The sequence below is a fragment of the Pollicipes pollicipes genome, unplaced genomic scaffold (genome assembly GCF_011947565.3).
Source record: "Pollicipes pollicipes isolate AB1234 unplaced genomic scaffold, Ppol_2.1 Scaffold_7261;HRSCAF=8764_pilon_pilon_pilon, whole genome shotgun sequence".
Classification (NCBI taxonomy): domain Eukaryota; kingdom Metazoa; phylum Arthropoda; class Thecostraca; order Pollicipedomorpha; family Pollicipedidae; genus Pollicipes; species Pollicipes pollicipes.
Genome location: NW_023597054.1, coordinates 11698491 through 11720236, shown reverse-complemented (window position 1 = coordinate 11720236; position 21746 = coordinate 11698491). Strand labels below are relative to the sequence as shown.

General features: G+C 47.2%; 1 protein-coding gene across 1 annotated transcript in view; it reads left to right on the top strand.

Annotated features, from left to right (window-relative positions):
- Window positions 1-12147: 12147 nt before the first annotated feature.
- The window catches only part of LOC119113023 (glycine receptor subunit alpha-2), a 37385-nt gene continuing 27786 nt past the window's right edge, over window positions 12148-21746 (top strand). Inside the window, exons 1-2 of the mRNA XM_037237341.1 lie at window positions 12148-12194; window positions 12818-13041. Coding sequence (XP_037093236.1) covers window positions 12192-12194; window positions 12818-13041 — 227 coding nt within the window. The 5' untranslated portion in view covers window positions 12148-12191. The remainder of the gene's footprint in view (window positions 12195-12817; window positions 13042-21746) is intronic.

Sequence of the window (21746 nt, the reverse complement as noted above, 5' to 3'; positions counted from 1 at the left end):
CATTATGCCACGTATAGCGTCCATATAAATCGTACGAGTCATTATGATGCAAATCCCCGCACAAGGGAGTTCATTTGATTAATTGTACTTTAGTTTATGTTAGTGCTAAATGTGAAAAATGACTATAATTGCTTCCTAAAAATCTGTCCTAGATCCACCTCTGGTCAAGAGTGAATTGGAAGTTTGAAGAAAAATGCAAAACAAAAGGTAGAAACAACCACTTAATGTCACGGATATCTTTCGAACACTGTAGGTACGGCCGCAGTAAAAGACGGAAGGGAGATTAAACCTCCCCTACAGAAAGGGAACTGATGTGCCTCTTACGACAGAACAATTAAGAACTGCTTTGAATTGCACGGAAGTCCAGGCCTCTTGATCCTTAGAAGACATGAAGTTATTTCGTTGCGCATGTCTGGGTAACCTGAATACTGTGTACCGATCAAGTGGGATTTCACAATTGAACCGGAGTGCAGAGTTTGAGTGAGATAGCCCTTGGATTTCCTTAAGTTCTTGCCACTGGTGTTCGGGTGGCTCACGAGCATGTTCATTTGACACTTAACTCGTATGGGCATGGGCAGAATGTGGCGTCTGCTGTCCACCTAGCGCTATGAAAATATGGCGTCTACTCAAATTCGAGCGTCGAAACTCGTGGTAAAAACATGTGTTGGCAACACAAAGAATCGATTAGAAAATGTCCAAGTACCTCCCATAAGTATGATACGCATGTGCCATTCACTTAGAATGAATCAATACTGTATCGGTTTCGAACAAAGTAAAAGGCGTTCATCCTGAAGCACCCGGTATCTACAAACCCAGGCCGTTAGATGGAATACATAGCCGGTATTCGTCTGCCTGGCACGCGCAAACAAGGTGATGTTGCTCTGGTACGCCGCAAGCGCTACGCAGCTGCTGCTCTGGACGACGCCCCCTGCCGTCCCGGCTGCCCAGCGTCCGCGAGACCAGGCTTGTCCCGCCGACACTATGTCAGCACAGCCCGTACTGCACACATCCCGGCGACTCGGGCGATCAGCTGCTGCGCCAGTGCACCCATACGCAGCACCAGTCTGTGACCTGCACTCCACACATCCCGGCGGCTCGGGCGATCAGCTGATGAGCCGGTACACCCATACGCAGCACCAGTTTGTGGCCCGGACCGCTTTCAACAAAATGGTTGCTATACAGCAGGCGTCACACGCTGTCGATGGTGGAAGGATTAGTCCCCAATCAAGCCGAGGCTACGGGGCACTCCAATGCAGCACTTAGCGTGTGGCTCTCGTACCTGGAACTGATCATGCTCAGCCGCGCGTGGGAAGTGCTCAGACACCGACCTCGTGCCCCCGCGCGGAGCGCCTAAGCCTCTGTGCCGCCCCGGCCTCACCCGACAGAACATCCACACGTGCCCTGCGCGGCTTTAGGGCGTGGTGCCGCGGATTTCAGCCTTGCAGAGCACGACAGCCCCATCGACGGCAGATGCTGCCGTGCGCGGACACCAGCCCCTTAAAATCAGGTGGACAGGAGGCACTGTTGGTGGCACGACGCGTTTCATGGCATGCCCCAATGGGCTTCTGAACTACCATGCCGATTTTACAGTGTGGGCTCCGGGGAACCCGACCTCCTTTTGAGTGGCGCAGATGGCTGCCAGCGTTATTTTAGGCTGCGCTCGTGATTACAAACATTCTGATGTATTCTGTTATGGCATGATCTCTATTTAGATGTCTGCCAAGTTTATATCTGGGCCGAATTTTTGCTTACCCTCCGTCTCATCGCAAATCGCGGTATGCGGAGGAACGATGGTGTGTCCTTGCACCATTTCCTGATAAAAGCCGTTTTTTTGCGATGGGTTAAGGTGAGTGTTCCACGTTTATGTGGGGGTATGAGTTGAGTAGCCATCTTGCAGACCTTTCGGTGCTGTCCACAATCCTGCCCTTCTTAAGACCTAAGCCTCTCTAGTTCCTGAACTACACGCTCAAAAAAAATGGGTAAAGGCATGTTGGGGTGAGTATTTCAGTCACATCCGCATTCATGACGTCATAATAACGTCATTGAAATCCTGCCTGTCCATAATTCATGCGGTAATCAAGGTCAATAATAAATCATCGTCGAAGTGCTCATATCTGGCGTTCGTGAGCGCCATTTCCAGGTATAATGGCCGTCAATTGACTCTCAATCCATGTTGCGCAAGGTACGATGACGTAATCCAACCATGACGCATTGAGGAGCATGCGTCATACTTTGATTCGTCATATCGCACAAGACCATTTGCAAAAATGTATGCAGCCAATACCTTCAGCTCACCAAAATTCTAGGAAAATACTAGGCCTGACAATCGTCAATGTAAATCAGTCAAGTGCGTTTGATGCTGCCTGCACACTTGGTGGCTACATCCGTACTGTGTGAAACAAGGTGTGGTTTGAGGAACTTGGCACTGAAGGACCATTCATGGTAGATCATGTTAAGGAGAATGCTCCACATTTTGCATTGAAGGACCATTCATCGTAGATCACGTTAAGGGGAATGCTCCACATTTTAAGGTAATGGATAAAGCCTCAGATATGGTAAATACGCTCACTGGTAAGTATTGGTTGCTTTTAAGTGGAAAAGCTGCTTTAGACAACATTACTTCACGGAGTAGTTCATATGTTCTGCAATATTCATTGTTTGGTTACGTCATCATACTTTGCACAACATTGATTGAAAGCCAATGGGCAACCGCAGTATCTGGGAATCATGCTCAAGTACGCCATATATGGACGATTCGACAATGATATTTTTCTTGGCTGGTGTCGCCGCGTGGCTAATGGAATGACAGGATTTGGACGACGCTTTTATAGCGCCGTGGATGTCTGGGTGACGTTGAAATAGTTTTCCCGAAATAGTCTGCGCATCTTCCCGGGCGTGTAGCTCAGAAACTAGAAAGTTAGGTCTTAAGAAGGACAGGGATGTGAACTGCACCGACTGATCTTCAAGTTGACTACTTCAGTTGAAAACCCCGTACAAATGTGAAACACTCCCTTTTTAAGGTAGATGGGCCCTGTAGGCTCTGCTTGTATTGTAAACAAGCTCTGTAAGTTCTGTCAGTAAACTCTGTAAGCACTGCATGCCATGAACAGGTACGAGACAAGGGTATAAGTTTTTTGTCGCGTCTGCGTCAGCGATACCACCGAATATATTTTATGAGCGCTGAAAAGTTTCGGTAAGGAGAGATCTGCATCATATCTGCCCATAAAAGCATAATCTTGCTTATGGCCAGCTAATATCGATTTCATCAAGCTTTGCGTCTTAATAAACATGCCTTTAAACCTCTGCGAAACATTTCTTGCCAAAAAGCGCAAATAAAAGATGTGTGCTTAGAAAATAACGCCGAAAAGTTTTTACAAGTTTCGGATAACAGTCAGAGCACGCCAGGTATATAGCAGGCACTCGTGTGTCTCTCCTTTGACGGCCAAGGGCGGGGCTGAAGTATGAACTATCTTGTGATGGCATTGCCTGGCAGCACAATAGGTCGGCCAACACTGTCTGCACTTAACTGGGCCTATGCCTTTGGGTTGGGGACATGGGCCTGCGCAGTAAGACAGTCATAGTAAGGACTCTCTCAAGGTTGCCATGCAAAATATTTAGTGAAATTCGTTTAAGGAGGCTACCAACTGACGTCATCTACAAAAAACTCCAAGTATTGTTTGCGATAGGCATTCCAAGTTAGGTGGCGAATTTTCAAATGTCATTGTGTTGGTCATGTGTAGGCAGCCTGTTATTAGTCATGGGCTTACATTAATTTCGGCATCCCTTCTTTCAGAGCCTACTTCAACGTGACCGAGCTGAGAGTGCTGGATATGATGCTGAAGAATTACGACCGAAGAGCAACACCAACATTTGATGCGGGTCAGCTTCTCCAGTGTGCCTTTGCTAGGCTCACTGCTTTTCTGCTATCGATCTTAAATTTCACGCTCTAGAGCTTTATTACAAACTCATTAGAAAAATATGGGCTGTGCAGCCTGAGCAGCTAGCTGTCGGGTCATCGGTCCCGACCAGCTGAGTGTCGGGATCAGAACTGGATCAGGGCTGGATCAGATCAGGGTCAGATAAGGAGTGGTCAGTTGGCACTGACCGGTTGTGATGCCCCCCCCCCCCCCTCTTCCTGATGCCTCTGACCTCTCAAATGTGGAAATATGGAACAGTTCCTTTAAAGGGACTGCTCCATATTTGAACATATTGATGTTTATCACTAAACGCAGATACGCCCCTGAGGAGGCATTTGATGTTGAATGACTGCAAACAAGGATATTAAAATCCCCATATCTCTCCTAGCACTGAGCACAATATAACCAATAAGGTGGGCGAATCTTCGCGAGATTTCTGTGATGTCACACATACCTGGGTGACTTCCATGTGGCGGCGCAAAAAAGGCTACGAAGGTTCGCGGGCGTTAAGCTTAGCAACAAAAGGATTTTAAGTCTTGTCTATTTAATATTAAATCTATTTAAAAGCGCATGACTGAACTTCAGAGAATGATCTTGAAAATGGCTGACTCAGTTCAAACCCCATATAAACGTGGAACGGTCCCCTGAAATCTGCGCTTATGGAACGCTCAGGTTTTGCAGCACGTCATAAGCACAACGCGGAAACAACACAGCAAAATTGCATGAACATACGATTATCTCAAAGCACAGTAAGACTAGAATGCGAGATTTAGTTTTCCACAGTAGTGCAGTCTGGTAGATTATCGAAACAAGATGCCTAATCAGGTTGCCATTGTTTGCTCACTGAACATTTGTCCGAAGTAAAAGCAAAGTATTGACGGGCTCGTTATTGCGGTTTTTCTTGATGTCTTTATCTTTTCATGTAGTACGTCTTTACATATATACATATATACGTATATATTTACATACACACACACACACATATATATATATATATATATATATATATATATATATATATATATATATACTAGTATGATACACAATATCTTTACATACTGTTGCATGTAAAAGTCGCGGTCAGTTCATGTATTAAACCATTTCCTTCAAGCTCCTGGCAAGCTTGACACTAAACCAGAGGCCACGTATATATATATATATATATATATATATATATATATATATATATATATATATCGAAAGTCTTAGATCAGGCAGCCACAACTGCCCCTTTACCACCACACTATTTCAATCTCAATGGGCAAAGTCTCAAATACCGTCATTTTCAATGAAGCTATTCATATTCAGTCCTCATTCATCAAGCGCTATTCACTATCCGAATTAGTTCGTCGCAACTGAATACCCCATATCTGGTGAAAAGCTGACTTACAGTCGGCATGAATATCGAAACGAGCATACATTGTGCATACGATAGGCGTACTTCATTTTCGCATACAAAACCACGGCAACTGTATTAGCGAATGCATGTCCGACGCAAATGCTTGCAGCGCCTGCAAATTCAAATAATTGTTTTATTCATTTGTAGAACCAGTTTATCAATGTAACTTCGTCGAATTGATCAGGGCTATACTGTGAGTAATCTACCAGCGACAGTCTCGAGAAGTCCTTGCAGAAAAGAAAATGTGAGTAATTTAACCCTCCATACAGGTTAGCAACCGAGAAAGAAGTACTCGTCAGTCGTGTACTTTTGTTTGTCTGTAATGCATATCACTATATATTTGTTTTCAAAACACGTGTCTGAAGATTGTGATCTGTTCCTACCATAATTAACAAAAGACGCTTCCATCAGTGTTTCGAAAATTCCTTTTTTAACGACCACTTCGTGCAGGCTGTCACCATTGCCGAAACAACTGCATGCTGCGCGTTGCAACTGATTGGTTGCCATTTCCTGAACGACGTCCACAGTCTACGTGACCCATGTTGCGAAGCATGTTGGGGAGACCGGGCGTTTTTGTGGGCTCCGCGCCATGTGAAGCAAAAACGCCTGGCCATCCTAAGCCCTGCTCTACGAGGAGAGCCCCTATAGTTTTGGATTACATGGACGCACGATGGGCACACCATGGATTTTGGGTGCCAGGGTGCGTTGTTATTTGGTGTTAAGGGTACGTATGCTGCATGGGGGAGTTGCGCCCGCTATCCTGGAGTATACGTGATAGAAAAAAATTTCACTGGCAGATCTCGGGGAACAGGCCAGAGATCATGACTTATCTAGGTCATAAGCAACAAATTTTCACAAGTGCAAAAATGGTACCAAAGTAACCAAGTTTTTATACTTGTTAATTTTTAGCTTTTGGCTTCCATGGTTCATTATCTATGACCTCGTTCTCGAAGTCTGCCGGTGGTATATTGCTCCAAAGTAAAAAGGTACATATACATATACATACGTACACACACACACACACACACACACACACACACACACACACACACACACACACACACACACACACACACACACACACACACACACACACACACACACACACACACATATATATATATATATATATATATATATATATATATATAAGTATAGGTATATATATATATATATATATATATATATATAGATATAGATATATATATAGATATATATATATATATATATATATACATATTTATATATATATATATATGTATAGATAGATAGATAGATAGATAGATAGATAGATAGATAGATAGATAGATAGATAGATAGATAGATAGATATATATATATATATATATATATATATATATATATATATATATATATATATTTATATTATATATATATATATATGTATAGATAGATAGATAGATAGATAGATAGATAGATAGATAGAATATATATATATATATATATATATATATATACTATTAAAGAGAGTATTCATTGTTAGAGGGAGTGTTTCGCATTGTCATGGTGTTTTGAGCTGAAGCAGCCATCGCGACGATTTTTCGATGCAGCTCACCGCCCTGCCCTTCAATGGACCAAAACCCAGTTTCTGAGCTGGACGCCCGCAAAGATAAGAAGGCCATTTGGGGGAGAGTATTTCAGGGTTACCTTGGCATTTATGATACCACAATAGCGTTATTCAAATTCTGCTATTCCATAAGCCATGCAGCCATCAAGGCAAGAACATATGGTCGTCGAGTTGTTTATATTTGGCGTTTATGAGCACCATTTCCATACAAAACGACCGTCAACTTGAACAGTGACAAATCGGGGAGCATTTATACTAAACGGAGAAATCGTGTTGTCCAGAAAAGTTTTTCACTCAAACGTATACCACTAGTTATCGGTGGGCTTGTTCCATCACATCTGACACTTGCGCCATCATCTTTGAGTGCTGTGAAGCATTCCATCTAATTTCGCATATTTTACGACTCTTAAGGTTTTTCGAAAACCGTGCTTTTCATTGGTGTTGTTCTCACTGCTTGTTTGGTTCTTGATATAGACAAACAAACCAATGCGACAATCGTCTTCCCTCATCTGATCTGACAGATGTCCACTTATGTCTATCTGGTAGAGTTTTCCAAGAACTATTCAACACCATCCTCTGCATTATCGCAACATGCTCAATTTAACATCAATATGTAAAGTGCTAATTTGGCCCTCTTGATATGATTTGACCAGCCAAAGGTCACCTTTACGATTGTTCACGTACGCCTCATCATAGAGTTATGTAGCTTTGCGCTTTTCACGTGCCCCCATCTGATTTAGTTTTCGAGATCGTAGTGGATCTACGAGGGCCGCATCGCACGGCGAAGGTGAAAAAATTCTGTAGGGCGGAGATTAACCCCCTGCCTTACGGTGGGCTTTCGATTTACCTTAGGATGTTTCGCAATAGCTTAAGAATGACTGAGCATGGTATGGCTATCTTGGACAGTGCACCTTGCATTATTTTTTACGTAGCTTGTGAGCATTAAAAGTTCCTGACCATGACGTTTCATGATCTATAACCTTTTTCTTGAGGTCAGGCCGGTAACATCTTGTTCAAAAGTGATTTGCAACGTTTATTCATCGCATAAAATGCTCCAAGAAATTTTTTAACTGAATATCTTAACTTTACCTTTCTGAAGGGAATTACCATCGCTCTGGCAGTTTTGCGGGATCAGGCTGGGTCAAATTCGAGCTTTGTTACCAGATATGTGATTGGGGTGGTCGTGCGATTTACACCTTGATAGCATGTATCGTGGTTTGGAAGTTATTGCTGACACCATTTGTTTCCCTTGCTTTGTCTTTTTTTTTTAAAGGGCCTGATGTGTCAGCGCAACAATAGACTCCACACAATTATGTTGACGTGTCATATTACAGGTCACATTTGTCGATGCTTACCTGTGCGCATTTTTCAGAGTTTTCTATGATCTATTCAACGCCGTTTTTCTCACTGCCGCACCATACCTAGTTCTTGGGATGAAAGGGCAAATATGCCGAGTGCTAATTTTGTCCGATCTGACTTTTTAAAAGTCACGTTGATCATTGCTTAATCACACCCATGTGTCACAATTTGATAAAAGTTTCCCGGAGTGGTTTTCCCCATGGTGGTAGCTTTCTTATTTTCAGGGAGACTCTGAGAAGGGTGAAGGTGATAAATCGAAGAGGAGAGGTTTTTGCGAATTCCTCAAGGAGTGTTTTGCAACTCCTCCCACTAAAGCAGCCGAAGCAGCCACTAACCTAACGGGTTATTAAGGAGTCGCATTTCTCTGTCTCCCCATCGGTTCCGACCATTCCCAGCCAACAAAGGGACCCCAGGATGGTGCGCTGCAAGTGACATTCGAACAGCGGCAAACTCGGAGTTCAGATTCAGGTTTTGTCTTGCGACAAATCCACAGTAGCATGGCTTTTTATCGCACGCAGAAATATGGAAGATGACGGGCTCTGTAAATACCGTTGTTTAGCACACACGAATGACACCAGCGTGCAGAACACAAGTTGGCATCACGCCAAAATGGTTCAATAACTTCGCGGTTACAGCAAAAACTGATTCATGACATGAAGGCTACACGACAAAACTCATGCTGCAAAAACATATACCAGTCATCACTTTACAGCAAAGATTTGACCGCAGGTCTTTTCTGTAGCACCAACGTCGCGTATAAGCAACGGCTGTCCAAGTTTCTGCAGTAGAAGTAATGACGGGTACAACTTTGTAAAGTATAACGTCGCATATAAGATTTAACAATAGAACGAATATCGTGTGCAGGTAATGACTGTATAAGTGTTTGTAGTGGACATAATGACGAGAGGAAGATTTTCAGCACACGTTCTGTCGCGGATCACTCATGTCGTGTATAAGTATCGGGGGTAGGAGTAGTGCCGGAGCACTCCTGTCGGAAGGACTTTTCGTTGTAGCGCTAATGTCGTGTATAAGTACCGGCGGTAGGGGTAATGTCGGAGCACTCCTGTCGGAAGGAGTTTTCGTTGTAGCGCTAATGTGGAGCCCTGTACGTTCTAGATCGTTTCTGTTCGTTCGCGCCTTGCGCTTGAAGCCTCTGATCCCAATTCGCTGGAAATTTTTTAGCAGAACCATGCATTTGTATCGCGATTTGACAGCTCATTCATCGGGACACGTAATACATGCTGGCGCGCACCGGCTTCGGTCATTAGTGTCGGGACTGTGAACAAAGCGTGTCACAACGCAGGACGTGGCAAATTCAGCGTGCAGGAATTGAGCAAATGCAGTCGAACACTGCTGATTGCTCTGCAGTGCGATTCGTGACGAACGCCATTGAATCGGAGTTGATTCATCACTGACCCATTGACTCCACTAAACTGGTATTGAACAACGACCCAGCCGCATAAAAAATGGTGTTTGACATCAATGTTGGGCTTTTTGAGCAATGCAACTTCTGTAGCAATGGAGAATCAGTTACGCTCAGCTGGTGCGTCCACTGTCGAGCAGGCAGACTGATAATCTTAGTTTAATTGATGACTGTGTCGATTTCTGCAAGTGCCATTTGCCATCGACACACAGGCTCGTTTTCCAAACATCACCGCAGCATTTACTCGGCCCAAATGGCAGCTGTACTTACATCCATTTGTGAATTCTTGCCATACTCTAAAAGAATAAAAAAATGCAGCTGACACGTAGATTCACCGATAACCTTCAAGTTTTTCCTACTTCTCACGTTAGCGCATGCCAACCCAGGCGAACCGAGAGCCATGAGCGGCGGCGCTCTGACGTGACCCCCCCCCCCCCCTGTACCCCCGATGTCATTCATGATGCCGCATGGCATGACCCCACATGGTACCCTACGGCGTTGGCCGGCGCGGCGCGCCTGTCCGCGCGGCGCGCCACCTGCCCGTCGCCGGGTGGCAGTCGTGGCGCACGGCCCGGGTCGATCCTGCCGTAAGACATCCGGGCGTCGATTAGCGTCGGCTGCAGTGACGCGCCTCCCGGGCCGCCACCGCCGCCGCCGCCTGTGCCGAGTCATTCCGACGGCGGAGGCCGGCAGCCCCCGGACTCTCCGGCCGCCCGTGCAGGGCGCACCGTACCGCGCCTCCCGGGCCGCCACCGCCGCCGCCGTCTGTGCCGAGTCATCCCGACGGCGGAGGCCGGCAGCCCCCGGACGCTCCGGCCGCCCGTGCAGGGCGCACCGTACCGCGGCGACCGGGCTGAGACGGGCCACGATCCGGGCTCCGGGGCCGGCGGGCACGCAGGCAGCGGCACGTGCGCGCACTGAACGTGTGCCCTCGCGCAACCGGGCTGGCGGGCCACATCTCATATTTCGGCGGAAGTCCCTCGCGTCACTGATGACTGTCCGGGGTAGCGTGCGTGCAGATATATGGATCCATTCGGAGGTATGCGTGAGATGCATGCGAGTCGGTCGACTGCCAAAGTAAGTGGTCAAATGCGCGCGAGAACGTATGGCAATGCAAACATAATTGTCAGACTTTTGACAATGCACTTTCCCAACATCTGTAACGTGTCTACTCACCGATTTGTGTGCAGACTCAGTATATTGTGCTGACGCTATTTTGTACCAATCCGGTAATACATAAATGTTACCATAGCTCCTCCATATGCACTGAGTGATGCAAATGGGGGCGTCGACACAGATCTCGCACGCGCAATTCCTGGCATGCAGATAGAGTGCCGTTCGTGTAGTGGTTAACGCGTCTGCGTTAACCGCTGTACGTCTGGGAAACCAGAGGCACGGGGTTCGCCCTCCCGCGGTGTCCGCCCTTCCTGCCAGGGTGAGGGCAGGCGACGCCTTATAGCCTCAGCAGCTGAGTGGGCCGCAATGGTGAAGAGGACGGCGGTGTGCGGATGATGCCAATAGAGTGCTTTAGCTTTGGCTTCTGACGAGCTAAATATGGCCAGATGAGTGTAAATGTGCTCTGAACTCTCCCCACCTATCAAAACTTGCCAGTTGAACATGTATCCTAGTTTCCAGCCATTAAGCTAGCCAAAGTTTTGAACGATGTGTTTCAGCGACGGTTTTGCTCTTACTACACGGCGCATCCGCGAACCGGGCTCTGCACTGAGCTCCGGTTGAGTTTTGTAGAGGCCATGCTGGAAAGGGGATGCATTCTGTAAAACGAACGCAGCGCCTTGTAAGCAATACGATCCGGCTCTGTCACTCAGGCTTAAAGGAGTGCTCCACATTTGTATGTGGTTGTGAACTGAAATAATTATTTTGAAGACATTCGATGCAGTTTACAGCCCTGCCCTTCTGAAGACTTAAATCCCTCTAGTTTCTGAGCTACACGCTCGCGAAGATGTGCGGACTTTTTCGTGTGGAATATTTCGAGGCCAATTTAGCATTTACGACGCCACAACAGCGTCATTCAAATCCTGCCGTCCCATAGGCCGCGCGGCTTTCAGGGCCAAAAGAACATCGACGTAGCCGCAATAAATTGAGCAGAACTGTGATCGGGTCGTGAACTGTGTACGGGTCGGGCTAATGCTTTAGGAACGTACCCAAAAACATAAAAGGACATCACCCTTATAGGAGACCATACTGATAAGAGTTACACGAGATCACGCGGCTTTTGTCAAATGTGCTCTGGCCGTTCATCACCAATGTAACAGCTCTCCGCCGGGGTGGGGTCACGTCGGGTCGTGCTACGCCTGCGACTTAAGGTAACCACCGGCGAGGAATGAAACCTTCAATGCGGTCAGCCGCCGGTCGTATGACGGTAAGTGTAAACTGTGCAGTTTGATCCAAAAGTGACCGAGCTGTTCCCTCCTCCGTTTCAGATACCCCCACCGAAGTGACAGTGGAACTCTACATACGAAGCTTCGGGTCTATCAATCCATCAACGATGGTAAGTCTGGACAGTTGAAAAAAGCAGTACAGAGTCATAGCGATACACCTTAGGCAACGATTTCGGACTACACGTCGTCGCCGATTTGTATCCCCTGACAGGTTAGGGACGGATAGGTTCATCCTGTTCCGCTGCACTCTGCCGAGGCAGTACTAAATGGCCAATGGCTGCCTGGTGGAAATTCGTTAACTAAAACCATGATAAATCCTCCAAGCTCTGGGGACGCATCCAAAGATGTTTCGGACTGTGCAGATTAATCACGATTTCAGATGGCCATAACCAGCTAGCTGATCTGTGGACGGGCTCCAGAGTCGAATTTCTGGGACGTGATGTCTTAACCAGCCCTGGTGCCTCGCGAAAGACCAAGAATGTCTTCGAGGCTATTTCAGAATAAATGTGGTTGTAATCATCAATCTTGTCAGCGCGTTTACTTTTGACGTTTCAGCATTGGTTGCTGCATCGACCACACCCCTGCCGCAGCGAGCAGCAGCTGTGATCTACGTAAAGGCCCCAAGGGTCCATCACGGCTTGGGAGTCAGGTCGATCCCTGTTTTGCCTAGCTCATGCTCGGCGCGCCGTATCTGAGACAAATCCGTCGAAGACCTGTGCGTTGCGTTTGCCAGGATTACGAGGTGGACCTGTACCTGCGCCAGTACTGGACTGACCCGCGGCTCCGGCACAAGGACATCACTACCCCGCTCGACCTCAACGACCCGAACTTGGTCAAGGCCATCTGGAAGCCCGAGGTGTATTTCCCCAACGCCAAGCACGGCGAGTTCCAGTTCGTCACCGTGCCCAACGTGCTTATCCGCCTCAATCCAGGGGGGAAGATCTTCTACATGCTGAGGTAAGTTGGGGACGCGGTACCCAGCCCATAAGCTCAATAGCACTAGTATACAATATTGAGCTTCAGCGGTCAAATTTCGATCTGTACCTGCATGGCTCAAAATGCGTAAAAATCGTGCGAGCAATCATAGCGAACGAAATAGCGTTCCAGCTGATGCCATACCCTAAGGTTGGACCAGGGATAAGATTAAAACATTGGTCGGGAACTGTTTGGGGGGCAGATGTTTGATAAATTCCGTCCAGCCGTCTGCTTTTACCAAGAGGATAGATTGTTCGCTTATGAAAAGATACGCAAATACCAGAGTCCGAGCAGTGCCTGCTATCGCCTTTGGCTGAATGATGTATTGTAGCCAATAAGGTATAGTGAAATATAGATGGGGAGACGTTGGCTTTCATCGAAAAACGATGTCTTTGTGGCTTCAGTGGTGTCAGGTTTACTTGTTTTTACACTGAGGAGTGTCAGTAACGTTTTGGCTGACAAAGTAAATGGTATTTAGCGTGTTTGTTCGCGTAAACTTGGTATTCATGGACGATATTTACCTTTTGATTCACGGTATATTAAAACTGATAAATTTGCGGAACACCCTTCCATGTAGCCCTCCGGCAGCTGCACCGCCGAGGATTACCAGGAAAGAGTTTAGCATTAGTATTGCAAGTAGGCACTTTGCTTGTGGTGTATCCTGGAAATATGTACCTTAAATGCATTTTGTCTCCCAGTGATCAGGGAGTGGCGCCGCCGTTGTCTCCTAAAGACATGCGTGCGTGGTTTTAGCTCTGGGATAGGCGCTGACATGACTGAAAAAATGTACGAAATCCCCATTGTCCCTTCACTTGGTTTAACAAAAATACCACAAAAATGGGCATGGGACGCAGACATCGAGGGACCACCTCCCACCCGTGTCAGAATAGAAACACAATCGCAGACGCCTTTAGCCCGGCAGCAGTTGCGGCGTGCTGAGGCACTCAGCAGCGTGTGGTAATCGCCCATGGCCGTCCTGCCCGACAAGTCGCCTTTCTGCGGCGCATTGTGCCGCCGCGCCTCCCGCCGTTCAGGCTAATGGCCTTTGAAAGGGCACTCGTTCAGGGCGTGGTGGAGACGAGCGAATCGATTGGCCAGGCGCTCGGCGGTGTGGCCGCGATTGGCGGTTTCCGACGCCAGAGAGTGGCGGTGCTCGATTATACCAGCCGCCGCGCCGAGCCTGGGAAGGCTTCTCGGGTGAGACGCTGCAGTCTAAGGCACTTGTAGACTAGAGCACGGATTAGATAAATTTGCGAATTGTGGATCAATCCGTGGGCTGGAATGGACCGGATCAGAAATATAGAAGGTCCAACACACTCAACATATAGTCACGAAATGAACGTCGGTGAACATGACAGCCATTCATTCATACCTCAAGTGAATATCGTCCATCCACACCCCAAATAAAGATTTGGTGGGATTTGGAGTAGCTTGTTAGATTAGCAGAGCCAATGGTAAATGGCCAGTAAGCATATGAGATGTAAAAGCACCAGCAGTCATGGCAGATGCCTGATGAAGGACGACAGGTATGTATCTAACTATCGCACCACGTTTGTGAATGTGGGAGGGTTTCTTATTTGTGTCTAAGGCACTCACGGCGCGCGAGAAATGCTTTCACTTCGACTTAAACGCTGCGCCATCGAATAAAATATTCATGGTCACTTTATCAGCGCGTTGAAAACAAAAGCAAAACAAAACGAAATGGATGCAAAAACAATGTACTGTAGTCGAAACGCATGGAAAACATTGTTTTTGACTGCGTGAATGTGACTTACGTAGCTGTGCGATGCACTATTAGAAACAAAAACAACTTCCGTATTTTTCTAGTATGAATAAAAATGGATAAATTTGGTAAGCATCTGGGACTTAAGCAACAACATTCCAAAATCCCAGATCTGTTTCATCCCCTTGTAGGGAAGAGCAGGTACAGCAGGCAGTGGACAGACGACAGCATGGACAATAATGTTAACGCCGCCGGTAATCTAGCAAGAAGTAATGGTCGCAGTCAGTAACACGGGCAGGGGGTAGGACGAAGGGGCACTAGCCTGCCCCTTAGGTTCCGAGCGGCCATTCAGGTCCCTTGGGACCTGAGATGAAAGACCCGAGGGGCCCGAAAGGCCGGCTTAGGTCGTATTTAGAGACCCGGCCCTGCTGGCCGCACACTCCAATGATAGCCAGAGCGCCCTGCGCGCTGATCAGGGGCCCCTGAGTCGAGAAAGGCCTAGATGTCGGTCAGACACCGCCGACGACGCACAGTCGGCTCTATGTCGGCATGGCTCTGAGGGCTCACTACCTAAGCAGGGGCAAAGCAGGAGCCAGCGATTTCCATTTGATTTACATTTTCATTTCCATTGGTCGGAGCCCCAGCGTCTGTCAAGATCCCATGGCCTTTAACAGGGGCCCTGTGTAGTCAAGGGGCCCCGGGTCGGCCAGAGGCAGCGATCGAAGAGGCCTGAAGTACTTCGAGGGCCCACCTGGACCGACAGTCAAGAGCCCAATTGGAGGGCTTAAGGGCACGAAGGGCTGGCCGGAGTCTTATTTAGGGCCCTGGACATGGGACGGATCATCAAATGGCAGTCAGAGCGGTTTTTTGCTGATCAGGGACCATCTAAGTCGATATGACCTATACGTCGATCAGGCAACACCAGCACCACACCGTCGGCTCAGTGTGGGTGTGGGCCTGATCGCCGACTTCCCAATCAGCCGCAGACCTGGGACCAGCGCTTTACACAGGTTGGGCCCCCTGCATCTGTCAGGGGTCCACAGTGCCTAACACAGGACCCTGTCTCCGCATGGGGGCCCCAAGTCAACCATGGGCAGTGTTCGATGAGGTCTGAAGAGGGGCCTGGGCGACCTACCGGAACCGACAATCTAGGGCTCGGTTGGAGAGCACAGGGGTCCAACTAACTGACTGTAGGTCACAAAGAATCGCGGACCGTATGGAAGTGACCTGAAATACCAGTCAGAGATTCTCTTGTAACGTCTGAAGGCCAATGAGACAACGAGGGCGTCTCAGTCGGCCAGAGACCACGAACACGGAAGAGTTGACTCCGTGTCAATCTGAACCCGTGAACCACTTCCCAGTCAGGCCGAGGGGGATGATTGGTATTGGTATGGATCCCTGAAACAATCGTTGGGGCTCCTATGTAGGTCAGGATCCCCACAGTGCCTAAAAGGGGGTCATGCGTCGGCTAGTGGCCCCGAGTCGGTTACGGGCTCTGTTTGAGGAGGTCCGGAGAGGGGCCGAAGGGTCTCGGAACCAAAGATCAGGGGCCCGATTGGAAGACTGAACGGCCCGAACGGCCGACTGTAGGCTACATTAAGGGCGGAAGAACGGAAGGACGGCCAAAACGCCCCTGCACGTAGGGCCGTGACCTGAAATGCCAGTTAGAGAGCTTCTTGTACCGTTTGGGGACACCTGAAACAGAGCGTTCCTCTATTTCGGCCAGAGATCACCAACACCGAACAGTCAGCTCCTGAACTGTTCTGAACTCCTGGGGCCCATTTTTCAAGCAGGGACAAGGCGGTGCCCGCGATTTGCACTGGTTGGGGCCCCTACAACAATGCGGGGTTCTTGTGTCCGTCAGGGGCCCAACGCAGTGCCTACAGTGTATTCTGTACCAACAAGGGGTATCAAGTGGTTCAGGGGAGTATTTGCTCAGCAGGGACGGGGACGGGACCCCGAATGACAGAGAACCTCTTGTGTTGGCTGGAGCCCTCTGACAATGGAAGGAAACATGCCAACTTATGACGGGTGTTCACGTTGAGACAATGGAAGAGTCCTGTGTCAGGGCTCTCTGTGGGAGCCAGGGCTCCCAAAACCGAACGATGGGCCTTCCAACCAGATTTCAGCATGGGCCCGTTGTGCCAAACTGGAGTCGGTGTGCCAATTAGTGGACCACCTGCGGCGGCCAGGGATGTTGTTAACATCGATAAGGGTCCCTGCGTCGATGAGGGGCCAGCTGCGCGAGTCAAAAGGACTCCCGCGTCAGGGATGGGACTAATATAATATGATGTATCCCTCTAAGGGCGTCCGGATCGACCAGGGAATCCCACCCCGTATCGCCAGAATGAAACCCGGAAGACATGCTGCAGTGGAACGGAATGGTCCTTCAGCCCTTTACCGGGAACGGCCATGTGCCCCTAGTGTTCCACTCAAGGGAGCCTTTGCACCGAAAGAAACAAGGTGTCTCATTTGTATTGAATAGACTGGTTCGACATGAGTTCGACAAGGAACAAACCCATCTCACGCTTGCGTGCTTGCCTGACAATGCCCATTCTTTTTTTTACAATTTTGAGGCTGTCCTCTGGACGGATAAACAGAAGCAGCAACACAAAAATAGAAAATCTACCTATGCCCTCCCAGTTCCACCACCAGATTCCAGCAACATTCGCGGTGCTGTAAAGACCGATCTGTTCTTATCATGAATCTAAAAATGGCACCGGTGAAATACGCGCACAGACTACCTTCTTAGTGTACGTTTTGATGTCCTAAAGCGTCCAAAGATACTTTTTCAGATGCCTCATCATTTTCGTCCACCCGTTGGTCACGTCTTGCGTTAGACGCGGGACCAACGCCGCGCCATCATGGAGATTTCAACGCTTGGCGTCGAGGTTTTTATTTCGAAGATTTGCGAGCGCGCATGTACAATGGTTCATAACATAAATATGCATCAATAATCGATTCAGATGAATCGTTGATCATTTCCCAAAAAAACATGGCTGGGCTATGATGATCCAAATTGTTGAACCATTTTGATCTGCAATCTACATTCGCGGTGTTCCTAATATCTTTGTAAAACCCACATCAAATTTTGACGAAGGTTGTTAGCTCTATTGGTTTGCAAAAAGACCACTGGATCATTTTAAAGTGGAGAGCACTGGCAATTTATTGCATGCAATCGTTCAACACATGGTTCCTTCAGTTTATTGAGTACAAAACTCAGACAGAGATTATCTCGCAGTAGCTTTAGACATCTGTTCCAGTTATAGAAGGGGAAAAATGAAGACAAAATATTTAAAAAAGAGCATGTCCTCATTAAAGCATGAGCCATATCCGGCATTTTTTTTTGGGGGGGGGGCTTTCAATATCAGTGGGCACTTTGTCATCCCTGCCTCCCTGTGCCCCCCCCCCCCCCCCCCCGCCCTCCTGCCAGGGCTCTGGCTGCGCGCGTGGTCGTAGCTTAGGCTGTTTCATTAGTTGGCGTGTCCGAGGATGGATGCACACCTGAAGTATCATATAAGAGGTAAGGTTAGCGTTCTAGTTATTAAGAAGGCGTGCCAAATGAGCGCCCTTCCGCGCTTGTGAATTGGGTGCTTCTGAAACTGTGCAGAAGCGTGTGTGTCTGTTGCGCGTAAAGGGAAATCTGAAAAGTTAGATAATGCGCTCATGCCTATAGTTAATTGAAACATGAAGCGATTTGGGCCCCTATTATGTGGTGGTAAATGAGAAGTATTTGTTGGAATAATTATGATGTGCTAGATAATATGATGCTCTGTGTTTGTTCCAATCTCCAGGCAAAATTACATTCATATCAGGCAACAAGCTGTGTTGGTATTTTAACACCCATTAGCTAGCGGCAACTTTATGTACATTTTTCCCCATGAAAATCACACATTCCCTAAATTTGGCATGTTCATATCAACCAAATTTTTTGTTGATTTTTTAAAAGTCTTCAGTGTGGAAGCGGACTGGTACAGATTCATTGGATGATACTTTCTGGTAAGGACCGGACCGGATTGGATTGAAAAATCTGATAAGAAGCGGATTGGCGGGCGGATTGGATTGAAAAGTTTGGTAAAAGGCGGATTGGTGGGCGGATTGGATTGAAAAATCCGGTAGGAAGTGGATTGGCGGGCGGATTGGCTTTGGACCAACCAGACTGAGCTGGACCGGATTCTGAAAATGCAATCGGAAGCGCTATACCGCATAGGCTCTAAACACCGTTGCCATTTCTGTGCGCTGCGCACTGGAGCGTGGTTCAACGGTGCGTTGGTGGGAGTGCAGACACCTGACCCGTGCTGCTGCTCCAACTGCCGAGGGAGGGCGCCAATTGGCGCACTGGCGCCACTGCTCCGGCGGCAGGCGGACGGGCAGCTTACTAGGATTACAGCGGGATGGTGCCGGCAGCTTGGATCAAAACAATTCCCGGGCAGCTGATGTTGGGTCCTTCGTTTCAGAGATGCACAGAACAGCCGTGGACCAGTTATAAACGAAATTGATACGCAGACAGCTGACACGGTCATCTCATGTGGCTGTCGCAACTTCAAATTCATTCCTTACAGATATACGAAACTTAACCCTGTTTCGATCAATTCTGAAATTAGAACAAAAAGAACCAGAAATATCAGACGGCCAAAAGCTCAAAGCAAAACACTCGAAACTCAGCGTCAGCTGGCCGAAAGCTTAAAAACAAAATAACCCAAACACAACGTCAGCTATCAAGGCCATATCAATTTATAAATTATGCTTGATACAAATCAATGTATTTTTTATATATTTTAAAATGGCCGATGAAAACTTGTTCTGTTTAACACAACATTATCTTTGTTAGATTGATGTAGTTTTATTTTTCTTGTAGTGCTATGATGTTATCTTTGTTAGATTAGTGTAATTTTATGTTCCTTAACACAATAGAAGTTTCTACAGGCTAGTTTATTCCAAGATCATAACTGATAAACGTCAACTGCCCAACGTCATCCATCAGAATCTCTACTGCAGTTTCGGATAAGCTTGCATATATATTACCTTAGCCACTAAGTGGTGCAAAGCTGGAGGGACCATGCCGGGCATAGTGGTCACGCAGTACGCATATCCTCGCATGTCCGAAAGCAAGCACACAAACACATACATCGGCGAGCGCAAGCGCACCCACATGCGTGCATGAGCAGCCAGTTTGTTGTTCACTTAGCATGCAGGATCTGGTTCCGGTAATGCGCCAAAAAACAATTTATTGCTTTCAAGGTAGAAAGTCCAGCTTGATTGAAGCAAACTAGAATTCTATTGACAGAGACCAACTGATATATCCCGGATCAGAATATAGCTAGTTTTAGGTAAGAGCTATGCAGCTGTAATGTACTTAAACCTGCCTATAGCGAGTTTTATGTTAAGGTTATGCAGCTGTGAATCCCACGGAAAATGAAGTGATTATCCGGTTAGTCGTGTTTCTGGAAAAGAAACGTCGTCCTGAGAACACAGTAATTCAAAGGCGGTCCAATACGACACACCTTCAATGGTTGAAGTGGAAATTGGTACGTATTTAATGCAAATACAAATGCGAATTCGGTTCACTTGCTAATTAAACACACAGCGGATGTGCTTTGGAAGGTAAAACGCTTGGCGTAAATGCTCCATTGTGCAAGTATCCTCCGCAATGTGTATAATCGCAGTTTCTCGGTGACTTGCTCACCACCTCCACTCAACTGTAATGCTCCCTGACGAATCACAATGTACATTACAAGTCGTATCGGCTAAAGTCATTGCTGACAGATTCTTCAGTCTTGCCCATTTTGCTCCGACAGTGGACTTCACCAAAGAGTTCAGAACGTAGTCGGGACTAGGTCTGGTTATCTCACGTTGACGCCACCATGAGGTGGGGGAGGGGGGGAGGACTAGGGCACTTGCGTGCGGGAGGTATCACATTGCGAGTTTTTCAATAGTTGCTTCAAGTTCTCCTAAGCCGTTCTTTCTTATAAAAAAGCTCAAAACCTTTGTTAGCATGTCGTCTCGCCATATCCTGCTTTAACCACACATACCTAGTGACATAGTTCAACACCATCCGTATCATTGGACCATGTTTTGAATTCAATGAAGGTGACTTTTTCTAAGACTTGACTGGATCATCCCCCTGCCATCGGCCGTTTCAGACTTTGCGTTCCAGGGACGGCTTGCTTCAAACTGGTGAAACAGTTCAACACGCGGTCAGGCCGATGGAAGGGTATGTTTGAGTGTACGACCTGTGAGATGGCAAGAGTGGTTCGTTTAATTCTCAAGGTATTGTTCCACATTAATATGCTTTTTAACTGAAATGGCTCCATTTCACTTGCATCATCCCATCAAGATGGGATCTTTCGGTGCAGCTTACAGCCATGCCCTTCTTAAGACCTAAACCCCTCCAGTTTTATAGTTACTTGCCCGTGAACATGTGCAGACTATTTTTAGGTCCATGACATCCATTACGCCATAATAACGTCATTTAAATGATGCCATTCCATTATCTACGCGGCGGTCAAGGCCACAAAATTAATTGTCGGCTCCTTCATATCTGGCGTTCACGAGCACCATTTCTGGATATGACGGCCGTCATTTGGCTCTCAATCAATGTTGTGCCGGTTACGATGACGTAATCAAACACTGGCGTATAGAGCAGCGTCTTTACTAAACAGAGATATTGTGTTGTCTAGAGCAGTTTTTCCATTAAAAAGTATAGCAACAGTTATTATTGAGTTATTTCACCATATCTGATGCTATTATCAGTATCGCCAAATGTGGAGCATTTCCTTTGGGGTTATAACCGTGTAGGCTCTCAAAATTGGGCGAGAAAGTATAACCAGACTTTTGTAAGTCGTCCTTGTAAGGAATTAGGACCCTTCGTGGTTAATTAGACGGGCTCTCAGCAGAGGCACCGGAATTTCACCCAAATAGGCCGACATCTATTTTTTTTATTTATGTCTGATGGCTTTTGTGT